The sequence below is a fragment of the Cyprinodon variegatus genome, unplaced genomic scaffold, assembly GCF_000732505.1.
Source record: "Cyprinodon variegatus isolate N-32 unplaced genomic scaffold, C_variegatus-1.0 Scaffold14, whole genome shotgun sequence".
NCBI lineage: Eukaryota > Metazoa > Chordata > Actinopteri > Cyprinodontiformes > Cyprinodontidae > Cyprinodon > Cyprinodon variegatus.
The window spans coordinates 13,536-33,973 of NW_015150467.1; the positions used below are offsets into that span (position 1 = coordinate 13,536).

Sequence of the window (20,438 nt, forward strand, 5' to 3'; positions counted from 1 at the left end):
TTTGTTAATACTTTATTACATTCAAATGCAGGTAAAAAAAAAAAAAACATTCAAAAAGGTTCCGCTTTTCCACAGGTTTTGTTTCTGCTTATGGATCAGACAATATTTACATTTTTGGAAGTAAAACAAAATTAACTACATTTTAGTTTTATGCTATTTTAGTAAGGGCATAAAAGGAGCATTATACCTAGAGTAAAAAATAAGAAAAGTTCTGTCCAATGCATTGTTTCATTTCATTTCAGTCATCCATAGCGTCTTGTCATCATAAATAAGCAACAGGTGTCCCTAAAAGACACCATTAAAACAATAATATAATAGGACAGGGGTCACCAATTAAAAAATCAGCAGGGTCAGAATAAAGAAAGTCATCAACCAGTAAAGGTCCGGAGACATTTTAATTATAATCCGTTACTTTAAACAAAATTTAACTCTAAAATAAAATGAGATGTTTATGCATCCATTTTCTACATTCACTTTTTAAATAAAATAAAATATTTTAAAAAACTTTTTTTAGAGAATTTTTTTTTATTTTTTTTATCTAAAGTGTTTTTTGAAGTAGAGAAAAACAATCATTCAGTTTGGTATACAGACAATTTTCCTGATTCCTGATTCATATATTTCATAAAACACCTGAACACTTTGTTTTTGTTCTCTTTTTAATGCCTTAATGAGAGAAGTGGGCTTTACACTGCATGGGCTTTATCATATTAACAAGAGAAGCAGCGCAAGTGAAGTTACAGTAGACACTGTTGTCAGACAACAAGCCATAATTTATAAATGTTTTAAATCAGGTTGAGTCCGGATTAGTCAGCAGGTGGGTCCGGATCCAGACCGCAGTCTGTTAATCTGTGACCTCTGTAATAGTAGAACGGTGAAAATGGCATCGCTCTGTCACACTATGCATTTTAAATTAGAACATAAAGGAAAATGTTATCCTAAAGAACTAGATTGTTGAAATGTAGTAAACATATAATTATCATCTAGAAGACAAACGTTTGAGTACTACTTCTGAGGACATAGAAACAAAGATTAGTTATACTTTCTGCTCCTTATCAATTTAAACACCAACTTTAGTCATTTTGGTCACCTCACCTACAAAATATATGACCCTTTGTTTGCAGGCATGTTTTGCCTCCTTGATCTAATTTATATGATACAACAAAAAATCAACTTTGCCCCGCTCAGCCATCATATCAGCCATAAATAAGTTTGAACAAGAAAAAAAAAGCCCTTGACATCCGTCAGAGAGTCCATTTTGTTTTATTAGAACTAATGCAAGTTTAAATCTCCTAACTACTTTAATCCCTGCACATGCCTTTGGAAACCTCACAATCCTACTTCACAACAAACCAGTGATTAGTTAACACTTCCAGCACTCAGCATGACGTGTGTGTTGCTTGTTTACAGCAGCTCTGCACAAAGTGTTACCTTGTGAAAGATAGATGATGATCCAGTTTGCCAACAGACTTTGAGAAGTTAAAAGCTGCTTTGGTTTATCTAACAGCAGCTTAGTAAGCATTTGAGAGAAGGATGAATAGGAATTATGCTGTAGGCGTCTCAGATTCCCCTCTCAGACATATGAATGGACAGACTACAGCTGTGAGTGACTTGAATGGACAGAGCCTCTTGCAACTTGTTGCATAATTTATGAGGGTATTCCTTTTTTTTTCCCTCACTGGTTTGTTTTAATGTGTTCCTTCCTTGTAGAGATGCTCAGTAATAGATCGGGATGTTTTCAGGTTTACAAAAGGCTGGAATCAAATTTTGGGGTAAATATTTTAAGAAAGGCAAATTATAGATTTTTTGGATTAATTATTTTGTTCTCCACCATAAGTAGGCACCCTATTGGAGGGGAAGGGTGCTGCCATTTTACAGTACAGTACAAACCACAAGTGCACACTGGAAGGTGGTTAATACGGCAGAATTTTTAAATATTTTTCCATTTGATTTGTTTTATTTCAGAATTTATTGCAATTCAAATTTTTTATTTATTCTCTACTTTAAAGCTTTATTTACTTAAATGACCCCGAACTTCTGTTTGGAGAGATTTTTGAACACTAGATCATCTATATATTTGCCAAGAACAAACAATAACACACACATACAAAGTTTACACTGTAAGTTTTCACAGAAACCTAAACCTAAGCTCCAGAGACTTGATCCTAAAGCTAATTTAGTCCCCTCTTCTGAAGACTAACCCTAATTCTAACAGTGCTGGATGAGAAAGCTAAACCTATGGAAAGTGGATTCCATATGACTTCATTAAATTTCCATTGGGACAACTTCTGATGTGTACTTTTGGCATTGATTATGAAAATTGGCGGCCCCCCCGCAGGACTGTATTCTTTAATAAAATAAAATAAAAATATGTGCAATCTGTGGTATATGAGGTGAAGAGCCATTTTCATCTGTGTTTAAAGAAGAATCATGGTCAAACAAGGCTTCTACTGTTTTAAAGTTATTTTTATACTGTGTTTCTAAAACAGCAGTTTTCATTCATATTAACTAATGTAGTTTGTGTGTTTCTGCAGTTGGAGCTTCACTTTTTAGTGGAATCCAGATGAGAACTTGTACACAGCAATGTGGATATTTCATTTTTAGGAAAATAGTTCCAAATTTAGAACTCTAATGACCTCTGCTCTTGAAATCATTGATATACCAGCTCTACTGAGCTTTAAATCTAGTTTGACATTATGGTAAACAACTAACATAAATAACAGTTACATCAGAGCATAACTGAGCTGAGACACAGAATGATCTGATTCTCTTTAACTTACGTTTGATGCATTTTTTTGGATGGCATTTTGTCTGAAGTTTGATGTAATCCCCTTTCTTTCTGAACTGAAGGTACATGATGGCAGTCTGACCATTCTTGGCATCACCCGGGACGACAGAGGGGCATACACCTGCAGAGCGTACAGTGACCAGGGAGAGGTACTTCATACCACCCGCCTCTTAGTTCAAGGTAATGTCGCCGTGCTGCTTCTTTACTGCAGCAAGACTCGTTGACAAATGCATTTTATTGGATCATCAGACTTCAAGGTGAAAATACCTGTTCGCTGTTCTCCGCTTGCAATCTTGGGTTAGCCGTGCATCAACCCAGCCGGCTTAGTTTCAGCATATAGTCATAAAGGCAGCTTCCTGGTGCACTCATGTGTTAAACATACCTCGTGGGGATGTATCAGGCAGACCAATACTTAAGTGTATAGACAGTCTGTATGAATGCGTACATTCACACAGACAGTCGGTCTACTAGAACGTCCCCGTATGTCTCTGGTCCATTAACCCGCTTCTCCGCTAGACACGGATCAGATAGATGGTTCGTGCTTCCCGCCTGCAGCTCCTCGCCGTCTCCTGATACAGCACCGCTTCAGGGAGTTAACAGTGTGTATTTAACAAGCAGTCGAGTGCCTCGCTTTCATGGCAGAGTGGGCATCAAGTCTATTTTAAAGCTTGACTTCTGTAGGTGCAAACAGGAGAGAAATTACACTTCTCTGTTCACAGTACAGTAAATGCAGTCATACAGCAAAAGCAAACATGCAGACGTCATTTTGTTTTGTAACAAAGAGAACAGTCATGTTACTGGATATACTTACATTGATGCAGTGCTGTGAGGAAGAATTTGCAAAAAAAATCTTCTGTTTTGCTGTTTTATCTTAATTGATCATCAAACTAAATAGATGCTAAGAGTTCATTTATTTGAAGTGATAAGACTAACCGCATTTACCCCCTTAACCAAACAACCAGTTCTGCCAGTAGTCGTTTGCGATCCCTGACAACAAGTCTTTTACATTGCTTTAAAGGGACTGAGGCTCATACATATATGCAGTAGATTGAATTGTTGTTTGAATTGAGCCGCATTGGAAGGTTATCCACCATTAACCAGCTGTCAGGTCATGTGACAGTATTCTACATCAGGTTTATATTCAGACTTTTCACCAAAAACCTCTAAAAGCCTAATTTTGTGAAGTTCGAGCTAGGGCTGCAAATAACGATCATTTTGCAAAACGAATAATCTGACAATTATTTTTTAGATTATTGAAGTATGTTTATTTATTTATTTTTTTTACTTAAATCCAAAAAACACTTTCAGAAAAGCAGAAACGTACAATTGAACATAAGCGATCCATAACAGTTTTCTTTCAGAAAAATAAACATAACACATAAAATAATAAGAACATTTTTTTTAAATTAAATTAAATAGAAAAAAAAAACAAAAACAAAAAACACAGGGGTTTAGCTAAAATATATTGCTATCAAGTCTGAAAACTTTAAGGCCTTATTGTTTTCCAGTAACTTAATCGAGGCATGAAAACTTTTAATATCGTTTTGGAATGCTTGAAAATTTGGAGAAACTTTAAAGAATCTGCACTTGTGGATAAAGAATTTTCCCATAATGAAAATAATATTACATAAAAATTCCACATTTTTATCATGAAAAGTAATGCCAAATTTAACTCCTTTATTTTCAAAATTAGGAATCACATTTTTCGTTGATAGCCAATCATAAATCTTGTCCCAAAAAGACTTAACAACACAACAATTGTAAAAAAAGATGTTCTTGTGTTTCTAGATCTTTCTGACAAAAGTTACATACATTAACATCAAATTTAAAGCTTAAACTTAATAACTCTGCACATGGATATGTATTATTTATAGATTATTGACATATTAAACAGATAGCCAAAGCTTCCTTTTTACAAAATTAAACCGAGTGAAAAACTAAAACTTTTCCACTTGAGGAGTTTCGCATAGAGCATTTCGACAGAAGAAAAATATTTTTTTTTAAATCTGAAATGCAAAATCTTTGTGTATATTTTTAAACATTTTCATATAATTACTGTCATTAAGTGGCTAAAAGCATGTTTTAGAGTCTCTATACTCCAGTTAATGATTAATCGATTTCTAATTTAGTTCACGATTATTTCAATAATCGAATAATCTTGATTTATCGAATTAATTGTTTCAGCCCTAGTGTGAGCCATTCAAATGTGGACTTGCTGCTGTGTTCTGGGTTGTTTTTCTTTAGCATAACCCAAACTGGATTAACATAAGCCCACAGCCATGCAATATTTTATTCAAATTTTTTTACCGGAGAGCAGAAGTCATGGTTCCTAAATCATTTTCTTTGGATTAGGGCATGATGCGTTCTTTTTATCGCTCACATTTTCTGGCAGTTTAATTATGCAATGATGCACATAACCCAGTCTATTTAATCCACCTCTTTATTAGGCATAGTTTTTTGTTATTTCTCTTTTTATGAGGCTTAATAAAATTTATAAGTAATTAAAAAGCACCAATTAAATGTATTAACCTGTTGGCTTTGTTACCTGGTGTGAACGAAGTAATTAAACTTATCTTTCGAACGTCGCATAGAAATGTTTTTTAAGAATGTCTCCTCTGAGGTTTCATGTTTTTAGCAGTGCGACCCCTGAAAAAAGACGTGTTAATGGTGTTAGCCTTTTTTTCCCCAGCCTCTGTCACCAACCAGGCGAGATGCTAATGTTTAATCTGAGGCTTTGTGACTGCCTGTTAACCTCTGTCATATTAATATCAGATTTATACCAACAGGAGCCATTGCTGCAGCACTGAGTGAACATTCAGCAATATTTCAATAGTAAAATACAGAATGTAGATGTTTTCTGTTTTAACCATTGTGACATGAAATGTGACTTTTTTTAATACTGTTGTAGAAATAACAGTCTGATCCCCGTGGTGATGTGTTTTAATCATTCTGTGAGTCAAAGCTTATGTATAAAGCTGCTGATGCTGAAAGAAAAGTAACCAGAAGGTTTGTTTCTGGGATCCATCATGAAAGACAGCTTACCTTTCATGGTTTCTGCTGTTTTATTAAGAGTTTTCAGCAAACCTTCAGCACCTCGGAGTCTGAAGGGGTAACAATGTGAAGCATGCAGGGGCTTTAACTCTGACTACTATTAAGGTCACAGTAGCTGGATCCTTTCTGTGTCTTCTGCCTGACTGTAGTGACAATATTGTAAATAATGTGTAGTGGGAGGTTTTACTCACACTGACTTGTTGCAAAGAGAAAAAAAGTTGACATTTCGTTAGAAAGGAGGCCTTAAAATTAGCTGCTTTTGTTTATGATCAAAAGATGCACAATAATACTTTATATTTTTTATTTATTTATTTTTTTTGTTTAGAACGAACAAAGGCCTCAAATACTCTTGGTTATTGACATTGTTATTTTTATTATGATAGACATCAATCTGAAAAAGGTGAGATATTATTTATATATGTTTATTTTTTTTTATGTTCTACTCAGAAACTAGAGAAAGCACATTTTAAGAGAGTAAATGTAAAGATTTTGTGCACCATATGCTCTGTGTGAATGAGAACGATTTATTTACTGGGTATTTGCTTTTCTTTCTCTCAGGACCTCCGTACATCGTGTCGCCACCAGAAAACGTCACCGTAAACATATCACAGAATGCACGCTTCAACTGCAAAGCCGAGGCCTATCCAGGCAACCTGACCTACACCTGGTTCTGGGAGGAGGACAATGTCTTCTTCAAGAAGTAAAGTTATGATCAAGTTTACTTTTGTGCTGAAGCAGCTGAAACTATGTTTTTTTTTTTGAGGGGGGGTTTACAGATTTGACGCTTTGACATTCAAATCACCAGCTTCCAGACAGCATGAGGTCTTTATCCACCAGCTTTGGTGAAATGAGTGACATTGTATGTCTTTGAGTGGAGCACTGTGCCATGTTTTAACTGCTGTCCAAGTGTGTTAGGAGTGTTTGTGCCCTGTCCCGCTGCGGCACTAGAGGCAGCTAGAGAGAACCTGCCGGGGGTCTGTCTGGAGCACGCCACGCTACTTAGCGTGCTCTGATGGCAGCATCACTTCAGTCAGGCCTGGTGTCATCTGTAGGCCTCATGCAGTGATGATCTGAAGCCCAATCCAGACCTCTACAGGCTCCAAAGTGCTTTAGATCATGAGAGAGTTATATGGCTATGAGAGAGAATGAGTAAGGCTAAAAGAATACAAGTCAAGACTGGATAGTCAAAGAAAGAAAGATTAAAACTTTCTTCCGTTAAAACAGCTTTAGCAGTTTCAATGTGAATATTTCATACACCTTGGAAATACGTTTAAGATATATATATTTAAGTCTAAGTAACAACATTTTTGTTTTTACAAACATAACTCAACAATTCTTATAGAATTGTTGAGTTATGTTTTGAGTATTCTTGATTTGGTTTGGTTTACAGTGTAAAATAGATGAAGCTGAAAACAGAATATTGGTTGTTTTTTGTGTAAACTTTAGTTTAAATTGTCTTCTTTTTTAATTGAGTTTGGACTTGTGGCTTTAGCTAACAGCCTCATGCACTAGTTATTGATGATATTAATGCCTGAGACTCCTTCTGAGTTAAAATGTTCATCCTCCATCCTAAAATGCTAATACTAAAAATATGCACTACCAAAAAATGGTAATGAAAAATAAGTAATTTATTGTTAAAATAAAAGCATTTTTCTTGAGTTGGGGAGGAAGGTGAGACATTTTGCCAATGGAACAAGACAATTTTCATTTAAAATAAGAACAACCAATATTTCAAGCGCATAATATCTAATTATCTTATTTTAGGAGTAAAAAAAAACTACTTTTATTGTCAAAAAAATCTAATTGACTTTATTTCCAAGTTTGAAGACGTTTCGCTTCCCTTCTAAGAAGCTTTTTTAATTCAAAATATCAAAAATAGCGTTTAGTTCAAGGCCTTGTATAGTGGACCAAAGCAAACCCTTGTTTTGGCTTAGAAACATGCAAATTGAACCTGATGCACGGATCCACCCCTTTGGAATGGGGGTTGTTTGGTTTCTTTGTCAGCCTGTAATACCCGAAACCTGTCTATGTCTCTGAAAGGGGGGGTCGTTAAAGGGAATTGTTGGCTTTGCTGAACAGAAGAGGTGCTCTGGTCCCCTGTAATGGGGTGATGTTGTGATGCTAGTGGGAAGGAATCCACTTAATCGCTAAATTGTAGGTTTTTGAAAGCTAAAAACTGAGTCCACCCCCTCTGTTTCAGGTTGGTTTTTCTTTCTTAACATAGATGGCTTCCCTCACACCCCTCTTAAACCACCTATGTTCAAAATATGAACATTCTTGGTCTCAAAGGAATGTCCTCTCAGAGTCTCGTCCTGAGGAGGTCGCTTTTCTGTGTTGGGCCATGCGTCTGTGGAAAGGTTGTTTGGTTTCTTCAATATAAAGATCAGAGCATTCCTCACTGCATTGAACTGCATATACAACTCCGCTCATATTTGGTCTGGGGGGTTTTGTGTTTAGGATGCACTAGACTCTGTTTAAGGGTCTTGTTAGGTTTTAATTTTTTGGACTGATTATGACCTGGATGACTGAGAATCTTCACCCACTAATTTCATTGGCAAATTGTCTTATTTACCTACTCAAATTAAGGTTAAACACACTGAATTTAAGAAATGCATACTTATATCTAGATCGTTTTTGCAGTGTGTAACATAACACATAGTTATATTTTGTTTTATTTGGCTACACCTGATGTCAAATAAAAAATCTAGTTTTATATTTGAGTTGATCTCACTTTCTTTTAACCACCAGTTAAATTATTAATTTTGTGGCTCCTTATTTATACTCACATGATGGGATCCCCCTCTAACCAACCTGTTAGAGAGAGATGAACTGGTTTCCTCCTGCTGCTCCAGTAAGGGGAGATTATCATTCTCAGCTGCTGTTGCTCCTTCTTCACTCATAAAAAACATTTTAATATCCAATACACAACTGAGTCCCCTCCTGTGGCCAGCTATTACCCCCACCTGTGTTTAATGACAAAGACTTCTCTGTCATTGTGAACAAGAGGCAAAGAGATGCCAGTTATAAAGGTTCAATAAGAGGCAAATGATCCTGATGCTAAATACAGATGGACCAAAATATATTATTTAGACCCAAATACCGAGGACGAATATAAGCTTGCCTAAAAAGTAAAAAAAAAAACAAAAAACAATCCACCGGACTTTGTTTTCAAGTGTGAAAACATTTTGCTTCCCACCCAAAAAGCTTTTTCAATTTATTTGTTTTACATTTTTTTCCGTCCTCATTTGTTCATCATTTTGGATAAAGGTTTCGACCAAATATTTAAAGCCAATTCCTTAAAGTTTTTAATAAGTGCATGTAGGTATATTTATAAGTTTGAAGGAAGTATCTATGTTCTGGCTTTTAGTAACATATAAATATTTATAAAAATCACAGATGACCTCAAACAGTACAGGTTTAACATCAGACAATGAGAAAAAAAGAGTTGTTGTTTTATACAGCATGTGGAAACACTTGGTTTTAACTGCATGTTTTGTAATTTCTTAAAAAAAACTAACTTATAAGCACCAGTAATTACTCTCTATTAGGAGACAATTAAAGAAAAACTAACAAATGGCATGTGGTATAAGATCATTGTGCAGATTTTAAATGGTATGTTTATTGGGTTACAGAGATTATGCAGCATTGCTGCTGCTGATGTCAGAGAGCAATTAATGGTGTGAAACTGTTCCTGTGATTTACTGTTTTTTTAATTCACTGCTATTTATAGCCCAGTCTGTAGACCAACTTTCTGCCTAATTATGAACCTTACAGAACATTTATTGGAAGTGATCATATCTATTGCCTAACACAACACTAATGGCATGAAGCCCATAATATAGAAAATATTATTCAGACTATTTCTGCAGTTGTTCATTTTCATTTGTTCATACAGTTTAAAAGAAACACCATAAAATATACACACCAAAGCTATCTGTGGCACATGTAACATTTAAAATATATGTCTATTAACCAATAAATAAATGAAATTTTGAATATGGGCTAAAAATGGATGCAGCTTTGTTCAGCTCCAGATCCACAAGAGATTAGGAAACATCTGTATAATGGGCTGATGTAGCCAAGACATTACAATTGGTTACCCATAATAATTCTTAAAGATAGGTGTGATGCTTTCCTGGATTGTTTGTCTTTCTTATTCTGTACATTATTTTTTAACTACAGCTGGTAGGTGCTTCAATAGCAGCGTATACCAATGCAAATGTTCCCACAGGTATTAAATATAAACATTTAATGAACTCAATGCCTAAAGTCAATTGTTGAAATAAAATAATTAAATTAAATGATCAATAAATCTACAGTAAGATAACCCAGCTAGCTACCCTTGTTAATATGATCAGTCCATACTGAACAGACTCTGGATACCTTAGCTACTAATAACATTTGTGCAGCTAACCACGTCACTCACCAACGCATCTACTGTATTTCCTTACGGCGGTTAATATCGGCAACCATGAAAAAAAAAACTATCATCTGACTTATTTAAATATGCAATGATATTCATTTGATACTTTGCATGGATCATTTATGGTTTAATTTGAATGCATAGAGGCAAAGTCTTATATTCAAACTCTGAAGTAGAACTAGAGAATTACTCGGTTTTAAGCATTCACATGGTTTTATAAATTATTTGGTGTACAACATTTTTATCTGTTTGGCATAAGCAGACTTTTAGTATGGCTCCTATGCATTTAAAGTTTTTTTAAAACTGACATCAAAGATGAGGATAAAAAAAATGTAAATTTTTAACACTTCAATATAATGACATTAATGGCATCTCGTGAAACACACTGCTTAAATTATTAAATGGAAAAATCGTAAGAAAACTGCTAAGATGTTTATCCTTCAGAATAATTTCTTTAATTTGACACAGTCCACCACTCTAACAATTTTGTGCATAAAGAGCATAAAAAAAATAAAGAACCATCATAGCATTGAAGATGAAATACTTTCACCAGTTTAGGTATAAAAGTCTTTTGGATGGAATTTTGCTATAGTAGACTGTAGTATAGTAGACAACCTAGCTTATATCATAGGGAAAGTGCAATTTTTTAATATATCAAAAATCTCAAACTAGGTTGGGCGCATTAAGTCCTTTGAAATGACAATGACCTTGAAGGATGACTAAATGAATAAGTTTATTTGTGTATATATATATATAATTCAGTGTCTGGAAATGAAACTTAGTTAATCACATCCCTTCTCTTTCTTGTTGTCCTCCTACAATCTTGATTCCCTACTTCAATTATGTGTCAGTACTAATCCAAAGTCCATTAAGAGACGAAATAAATTAAATTCTGTACATACTCATGGCACAAATTCCTGCACACATCTTGATTCATACAGTTATTATTACCCAGAGTCCATTTTAAAAAAATGTGAAAAAACTGAAAGGGTCAGTCTCATTTAATGCCACAAAAAAAAAGAGTTGTCCTTCATACTGTGTTTAACTAGTTGCTAGGGTTGTGTTATACCCAGTCCTTCTTTGATTTATGAATGATTAAACCTGAACTTTATAAAGAGTCACATTAAATGCAACAAAATAAGCTTTTGCAATTTAACATGATGGCACTAAAACATTTATTTATAACTACAGTCAACTTCATTCCTGGTGGAGGTCTCTTTTATTAAAAAAGGGTGAATATATCTCCATTTGAATGTAATGGTGTCTTTAGCAGTAAAGACTTTCCAGCAGGAAATTGAAAAGGCGGTTCCATTTTGCAGATTCATTTGAATCTCTGGCTTTGTACACTCTGTTCTCTACATCCTTCACTGCTGGCTGTTGTTTGACTCTCTGCTGCTCTCTTATGGCTCTTTAATGCAGTGTAGCACTAAAAAAAAAAAGGATTAGATATATGCAGTGTCCTGCTCTGTTTCAGAACATGTATGTCTTCTTGCAGTGACTTGAAGCTCCGAGTGCGCATCTTCGTCGACGGCACCCTCAAGATATTCCAGGTCAAGCCCGAGGATGCTGGGAAGTACACCTGCAGTCCGAGCAACAGCCTCGGTATCTCACCGTCAGCATCAGCGTACCTGACTGTTCAGTGTGAGTGTTACTGTGGCAACCGAGCGGAGTGGGGGGGAGGGGTGGGGAGGCGGCAGAGCGAGCTGTGTGCGGAGAAGGGAACGGAAGCAGCAGTGGTGGTACGGAGGCTGTAGTTTTTGGCTGCTCATTGACTGAACTGAGGAGGATCCTGCATAGAAGTGAAGGTCAGGTGTCACAGGGAGGCAGCAGAGCCATTTTCCTACATCTAATGAAATCACTCCTCACAGGATCCTCGCCTCCTTCTTATGACCTGAGATGGACGACCTTATCCTTAGACACCATTTCTTTCCCTCTCTTAATGCCTTTTTTTCTTGACACTTGTTCAAGTGTGTGAAATAGTCAAATTCCTCTGCATGAGTTATCACTAATTGATAAATAACATCACGTCTATATTAAAATATATCAAGTCGTTACGTCACCATAGTGAGGTTTTTCTGAGACCCCCGTTAAAAACACATTTAATACAAAAACATGAGTTAAATCAAATATGAAACGAGAATAACAAACAAACTTAGAGGAGACTCAAAGATGTACAAACAAGTGCACATGTTCATGGATCGTGGTTGTTTCCTAAACTTCACAAACATGTTTGTGGGACGGATCGCAGAGCAGTTGTTTGTGATGAGAGTGAAGAGGGCAGGGCGGGGAATGTTCCGTTCTCCGCCCTGCCCTCTCCACTCTGTATAAGACATCTAATCTTCAGTCTTTGTGCTACGTTGAGCTGATTTACTCCCAAGTCACTACCGGTCATTGATTATTGTGTCACTGCAAGAGAGAGGGAGCAGAGTTCTGCAAGCCCAACATGGAGGGACCATAAAGAAATAAGAGTCCTGGATGCTAAAGAGGCTTTACACGAACGGGATTGCTTGAGAAATCTTCTGCCGTTTTCCTTTGTACCAAGAACTGGACTCAAAGGACACATTCAGGCACATATTGAGGAAATACTCATACAGTCTAAGTGTTTTTTGAATAAAAAAAAAATCTTACGTTGTGCACAGAGGGACATTTTTTGCACATTTCTCAGGCTGTAAAGCTTCCCCACATCAGGCATATTCACTGATGGCCCTGAGTATTTCTGTCTGCCATCGCCTATTCTTCACTTCAACTAATCCCCCTTTCAGCTCATCGTCCCTGTATCTTTATATCCGTTTGTTACAGACATAAAGTCATCCATTTTGGCTTGAAATAAAACTACAATTTAAGAACTAAAGAAGAAAAGTAAGACATTTTTTGGGAGTAAATCTGTTTTTTTCTAAGTGTATGTGTTTCGTCTTATTCATCCAGAGTGCAGCTACAATTAAACACTCATGCATATTTGATTTAAAGACTGATAAGAATAAGAGTATTAATTAGGTTCCCTCCCCCCAAACGCACACACACACACACACACACACACACACACACACACACACAGACACAAAAGTCTACTTAACCGCATTCTCCTTTGCCTATGATTTTATTTAATAATCTGCTGTTTGCAGAAATATATTTTTTTGTCCTGCAAACAAGTCATAGATTACTAAACTTCAAAAATGTTGTTTAGACTTGGTCTCCAAATGCCAAACAGTGAACTTCTTTAGTGGGAAAGTCATTTATGATGTCTTTAAAGTCTAACCTCTTGGCAAGCTGATGCTCTATAGGCAGCATTGCTAATTGAAGCTTTCCTAGGACATCCTAGAGCGCAGGTATGTTTTAATAATCTTAATTTTACTGAAGGCTTGCTCACCTCTAGCCAGTCACAGGTAGAGATAGAAAAATACATAGCAGGCTCTTCCATTTCAATTAAAAATGTTTGTGTGCACAGTTTCTTTGATGCCCTGGAAAACCTTCATAAAGCTTTCTGTATTTTAGAATGGATATTTTCATCCAATCTATTGAATTTAGTGCAGTATTTGATCTTTTCTGTACTTCATAGGAGAACAGCAAGTACAGCAAAATATTGCCTTTTTTTTGACCTGCTGTATATTAGCCAGGCCTTAACAATTTTTTACGTTTCACTGTGGGAGGTAGAATAATTTAGATACTTTGGAAATTCTCCACCCACTGAATCTGCTGGCAGTTCATTTGCCATTTCTGAGAAACACTTCCTTTTTGTCATTACAAACATTCATTCAATCAAAATTAGTCATTTTTGTTGGCCACAGCCATTGAAATTATTGGCGTGATCCGTCTCTGAGCCACTATGCTCGGACTATCCGAACAGGCAGCAAGCCCCTCCACCTGCACTGTGCAGGGAGGGATGGCTCTCTGTCTCCTCCTCAAACACACGCTGTCTCTCCCCCGCCTGCCGAAGCTGCAACAGGAGAACCTCTACAATGTCCTCTTTATGCACCTCTACCAAATATTTTGCTCTTTTGGCGCTAAGCTCAAGTATTTCTGTAAAGGAAAAGGTGTTTTCCCCCTTACACTAGCAGAAGCTATTCTTTAAAATCACAGTTATAAACGCATTGCTTCTTACCTGTCTCTGAATGAGCATCATTGTTTTGCAATTTCTTTCCTGGACGTGTTCCTGACTCATCCTCAGTTTATTTTTAATATTTACTCATTAAAACCCTAAAGCCTTTGGTCACATCTTCCCTTTTTCTCTTATTTTTTTTGGGGGTGGGGGGGTTCTTTTTAAAAAAAAAAAAAAAAATTACATATGCCTAATGCAGATATATATTAGTTACTATAATATTTCATATTTTCGGAAAAATTTACTTCTGCCTGTATTTTTAATGATCAGAGTGTCAATTTTGGGCGCCTCTGTCCTGAGACATTTGACCCCCTTGCCACCCCTTGTCGGCAGGCATGTTTCTAATGATGAATCAATGAGATAATTTGTTTTAGGAAGCTGAGAGAGAGAGCATTACCAAAAAAAAGGATAACTTTGACCTATTCATCTTTCATAAATTTTTCCTGCATGATCCTTATAATAGAAGTGTATGCTGCATCACTATATGTTGTGATAAGATCTTGTTGTTTTTTTTATAATCAAGAAAAGTATTTTGTCCAAACGACGCTTTGTCAAATCCACTCATGACTCTTTAGGTATTTCAGATAAATGTGTTTTTTCCTTGTCCTGACTTAAATCCAATCTATCAGCTGTTCCATGTAGATTTGTCTAAAAAAAAAAAAAAATCTAACTCAGACTACAATTAATGTTCAGACCCCGCCCGAGTGATCAACATGCCCCCTGTCATCTACGTCCCACGGAAACTGCCAGGTATCATCCGCTGCCCTGTGGACGCCAACCCGCCTGTGACATCAGTGAAGTGGGAGAAAGATGGCTACACACTCAGAGTAGAAAAGGTCAGTTACTCCTGTCACAACTCAGGATTAAGCTGGGATGTTCCCGCCTAACATTACCACTAAATTATTCAGTAGTTTGCTCTCAGGAACATCTCCTTAAATTCAGTAGGTTTTATTATTTAATGTTAATATTAATGCTCAAAGATCTTCTGATCATTTTTTTAATTTAAGTATGTAACCAGGAATAATTTCTTTTAGGAAAAAAGCAATGAAAGCATATTATATGCTAGTTCTCCAGTGGTGTAAAAACAAGCTTTTTTACATGCACTGTTGTTAATACATTCATTTGTAGATTTTATGCTTTGTTTACTCAAACAGCTTTTTATAAACAGAACAAAATATATAATTTTACTGTATTATGTGGCTAAATTTAAGACAGATGTCCCATCATTCACAATCTACTGGCAGCCTTTCGTTTTGAAAAGGTTCATCTAAATGATACAAAACAGAAAACCTGCAAAGTTGACCTGCATAGTTAGATGTAATTTATTTTACTTCAGATGCACCAAAAAAATCTTGTAAAGTCTGTGATCAGCAAAAAAAATAAAACTACCTGCCCTGTAATACGCCATGTCACGTCAAGGTAATTAAATACATACAGGAGCTCATGGGAATATCTGAAGTGCAGTTAACCGTCTTCGATTTTCAACTATTAAACTTTTTGTAGCCGACAACCAACCTACATTTCTGTAAACTATAATACATCACTGATACAGCAAACATTTTGGGTTTATAGAACAGAAGTTTATTGACAAATAAACCCAATAAAATAGGAAAAAAAAAAAATAGAGTTGGCTGACTTTTATTTGTGTGCCTCACAACAAAAAAAAGCACCACATTATTTTTTCAATGGTTGCTAGACTGCTTGTCATAGAGATCCACTATCTCAGTGAGTGATACATTTATGTGGTATAAAAGCTCTAAACCAGGGGTCTTCAATGTTCTCCAGGCCAAGGACCCCAAAACTGATGGCGAGATGGAGCGGGGACCCCCTAATTATATATCGTATAAAATTGTGTTATATCAAACTGGTCCTATAGTCACTCTATTACACATGGAGTAATGTAACGGAAGTAATTTCGCTCTGGGATTATTAAGGTATTTCTGATTCGGATTCCTGGTTGATGGGACAGGTGTTGTGAATGAAACGGGGCCCAGCTTGAAAGAGCTCCTGTGTGTCACTGAATGTGTGCATTGATGACTGAAAGACATCTTCTGCCTCCATTTTTTTTGTTTGCTACAGTGTGTTGAATTCATGTTAATGTGTAATTAAAGACATTTCAATTAGTGGAAAAAAGTTGAAAGGGGGGATTTAGAAAGAAATCTAATCAAAACCTAAATCTAGAGTAAAACTTTTGCGACCCCCACGCAGTACCTTCGTGGACCCCCTAGTGGTCGCGGACCCCTTGTTGAAGACCTCCGCTCTAAACTATTGAAACCAGTGACTAATAATACTGCTAAAATTTCACATATGCTGAATTTTAATTAGGAACAAAAGAATTAAGCAACATCTCCCCACCTCTGTAGAGTTCATCTTTATAAACTAATATGTATCATATCACAATTTATACGATTAGGTTGAATCGAACAAATAAGGCATCACTTTAATAGCCGATGTAAAAATCAACTTTACTTATCAGAATGTTGTTTTTTTTTTGTGCAGTTAAAAAAACATTACAAGTTGGGACCCTGAGAGTTCAGGGACACCCTATCTAAAACTAGCCTTTCAGATGCCCCTCTTGTCTTGTAGTACCCTGGTTGGAGCTTGATGCCAGATGGAAGTATCCGGGTGGCAGAGGCCACAGAAGACTCCCTGGGCACCTACACCTGTGTGCCTTACAACGCCCTGGGTACAATGGGCATGTCCCCCCCTGCCACTTTGGTGCTAAAGGTAAGCCTCCACTATGGTTTTGATGTGTCTTCTCTTCATATTCTGCTTGGTTCTGAACCAAAGTCTGCTTAATACATGTTTTCATCAAGGATCCCCCTTACTTTAATGTGAGGCCTGGGGGGGAGTACCGTCAGGAGGCTGGAAGAGAGCTAGTAATCCCTTGTGCTGCTTCTGGAGACCCCGATATACCAACCATTACCTGGAGAAAGGTAAACACTCCAGCTCAAAAAGAAAATACTTTATCAATTTCTACTTTTACCCATCATGCATGAAGTGTTTGATTTTCTCACGCCGCTTGACTATAGTTCTTTAATTTTTTTCTGTCAATTCAAGGTGGGGAAGCCAAGCAGAAGTAAACACAACATTCTACCCAGTGGCAGCTTACAGTTTCTATCGCTCAGCAAGGAGGATCATGGAGAGTGGGAGTGTGTAGCCACCAATGTGGTCACAAGCATCACTGCCAGCACACGTATTCTAGTCATCGGTACTGACACAGCGCCTCAGTTTACCTCAGTAACTTAACAGTTCCTTGAGTTCATGGTGATCCTACTTTGCTGTGTGATTTCATGGTGTAAATATAAAATATTCTACTATTAAATGGAAGTGATTAACCAAATCAATATATCTTAAGTTCTATCAGGAAAGAGATTATATTGCTTCTCCAAGTTTTTTTTTTTTTTTCATAACTTTTTTTTTACTTGTTATATAGCATTTTTGCTATTTTCAGTTCATTTTGGTTTATCTCTCACAAAAGGGTCTTTCACCTAATGAACAGCATTTAGCTGTTTTGCTTCTTCACAGGGCAGTCTTGCCACAGACAAGTCTGGTGGTGCTAGACTATTTTCTACACAACACAACCTTAAAATTATATGCATTTGTACAAGAAGGAGGCAGCTGGGACTAAGTTTAAAAAAAATATCAGTCCATGAATGTCTAAGGACTTAGCAGGGGAGCCACTTGTGTTGGCTGGCAGTTATAATGCACAACATGAAAGATGTTTTCCAATTTGTAAGATTTACGAATCCTTCATAATGTTGAATTTAGAGATCTTGCAGTTTTCTTAAAATCTCACATCATGAAAATCCGTATAAAAATTTAAAAGCATAAAATTGTAATCTTTAAAAAATATAAAAATATAATTTGCATCATTTTTGATATGTACTAATAGATATCTGTACTACTGCTTTCAATATAAGACACTCTGTATTCGTTTAACTGTACTTTGATTTTTGATGCCTCCTTTTAGCAAAGACCTTATATGTTACGTGACATAAACATTGTTATTGGGGGTAGGTTCTTATAAGTTCTTGAACTTCTACTTACTTCTTTCAGTGCTACTAAAATGTCTTAACATCACAATGTAAATCTTGCTTGTATTTTTGCTCAAAGAAATTGAAATAAAATCAATTAAAAAATTAACATCATACAAATAGTTCTGCTTACTGACTAGATATTTTTTATATTTTAAAGTCAAATTATGCTAATACTGCAGCTTGTTAGCTTTGGGTACCTAATGGAGAGAAGTTGCTCAGTTCAGTTAAATTTGAACAATTAATCCCTAAGCGGAATTAAACGCTGTAGTAATTCATGGGTTTTTCTTCAATGGGTTGTTAAAGGTGTTGATTGCTGTAGGAAGGAAGGATCTTCTGTAGCAGTCTGTTATGCTCTCGAACTGTAGACAGCTTACCGCTCTCCATAATGTTTTTTACGTTTGTAAAAATCTCATTTGTGATATAATTTCCAGAGGTTCTAGAACAGAGTAGGCTTTCTCTTTCAGTTTGTTCATTGGGTTAGCTAGGTCTGACCAATAAAAAAAAAATGACATTCCCTAAGGAAATAGAGAAAAATGTCAGTTTATTACATGATATTTTACTCTCAGAGTATTTCCTTATGTTTGGTATAGAGGTGAGACAGTCAGTAAGCCTGCTGTTTGTTTGCCTTCTGCTTCTTGCACACCTACCTGTACAGTATCATCCAGTTCTACAGCTGGCAGCGTGTATCTACTGTATTAGGCCGGCCATCAGCTCACCTGAGGTCACAGGGTGGCACTGCAGCTGTGCTCCTCAGAACACATCAGGTTTTGCCTTAATCCTGGTGAAAGTCACTGACTTCAGGGCATTGTACACAGCTGTTGTGTGGGTGGGATGATTGTGACCTCTGGCTGGTACCAATATCAGGCAGCATTACACTAACAATTTCTTCCTGTAAAGAAAAACTGCAACTGAAGTATTTGTGTTGATATTATTTTCACACAAAAAACAGCCATCTTAATAAAATAAAGATTCCTAGTTTTTAAATTGCAACATTTTAAAGCGTTCTAACTACAGTATGTTTCTGTCTCTGGAAAAAAAAAACACTCAGGCACCAGCCCACACGCTCCTGGCAATATCCACGTGTTGCCATCTACGACCACTGCAAATGTTTCCTGGGAACCAGGCTATGATGGCGGCTTCGAGCAGACATTCTCAGTGTGGTATGGTCCAGTGTGAGTGCCCTTACTCTTCTACTTAATGCTAGTAGTGTGCAGCAGGGAAAATTAAACATGCTGTAAGGTTAGCAGAGCTGTCTGACAGAGCGTGGATGCCGTTCCACACTCAGAAAGATGACAGTGAATGGATTCCCTCAGGACCTGAGAGCTAAACTGTTCTGATGACACAATCTCACTGAATATTGTGATGCAAAGGTCCAATTTCTGAATTATGCCATTAATGTAATGAGTGTAATGCAGCAAACTTGTAAGAAAATGTTTTTGCTGAGCTTACGATCATTTTAAGAAAACTAAATCTATATTAAAAGGATTTCAGGATGGATTAGTAGATTAGTAGATCTCAACTGATTCACTTTTTAAAAGACTGCCTATACGAACAAAATGCAAAAAAAAAAATTGCTTAAATATATATATATTTTTCTTTGTGGCTTAACCTCCTTTAACTTTTCTTAGAGCTAAAATTAGGAGTTAAGTTAAAGATATAGTGGAGGATGTTCTTTTTCTGGGTGGATCATCAAAATAAGTGGTCCTCCTAATTGTCAATCATTCTGCTGATATGTTTACGTAAGGCCGCCTACGCGGTCGTCCCCACTTTCACTTAACGGTGGTGAGTCTGACATAGTGGAAAAATTGCAAATCTTCTTTTGGAAAGTACGCTTGTTTGAGTGATGCAAACAGTAACTTTTAAACAGAGCGTGCACGAGGAGAAATGGGCTGGTGCACGCTCTCGCACACTTTTAATAGACATTCCCTCTTGGGAGTGGGTACAGGGTTGTGCATGTGCATTTTTTTTAAGTGCAGTGGGTGGGTCTTTTCAAAAATTCGCAAAAACCCTCCACTATACCTTTAAATGTAAAGGTTCAAAACC

At 36.5% G+C, this 20,438-nt stretch overlaps 1 protein-coding gene across 1 annotated transcript in view; it reads left to right on the forward strand.

Annotated features, from left to right (window-relative positions):
- The window catches only part of LOC107090001 (protein turtle homolog B-like), a gene marked incomplete at its 5' end in the record, with an annotated part of 45,704 nt that overhangs the window by 3,989 nt on the left and 21,277 nt on the right, over positions 1-20,438 (forward strand). The window contains 8 exons of the mRNA XM_015383104.1: positions 2,848-2,965; positions 6,395-6,536; positions 11,755-11,900; positions 15,049-15,191; positions 16,942-17,082; positions 17,172-17,291; positions 17,416-17,566; positions 19,444-19,567. Coding sequence (XP_015238590.1) covers positions 2,848-2,965; positions 6,395-6,536; positions 11,755-11,900; positions 15,049-15,191; positions 16,942-17,082; positions 17,172-17,291; positions 17,416-17,566; positions 19,444-19,567 — 1,085 coding nt within the window. The remainder of the gene's footprint in view (positions 1-2,847; positions 2,966-6,394; positions 6,537-11,754; positions 11,901-15,048; positions 15,192-16,941; positions 17,083-17,171; positions 17,292-17,415; positions 17,567-19,443; positions 19,568-20,438) is intronic.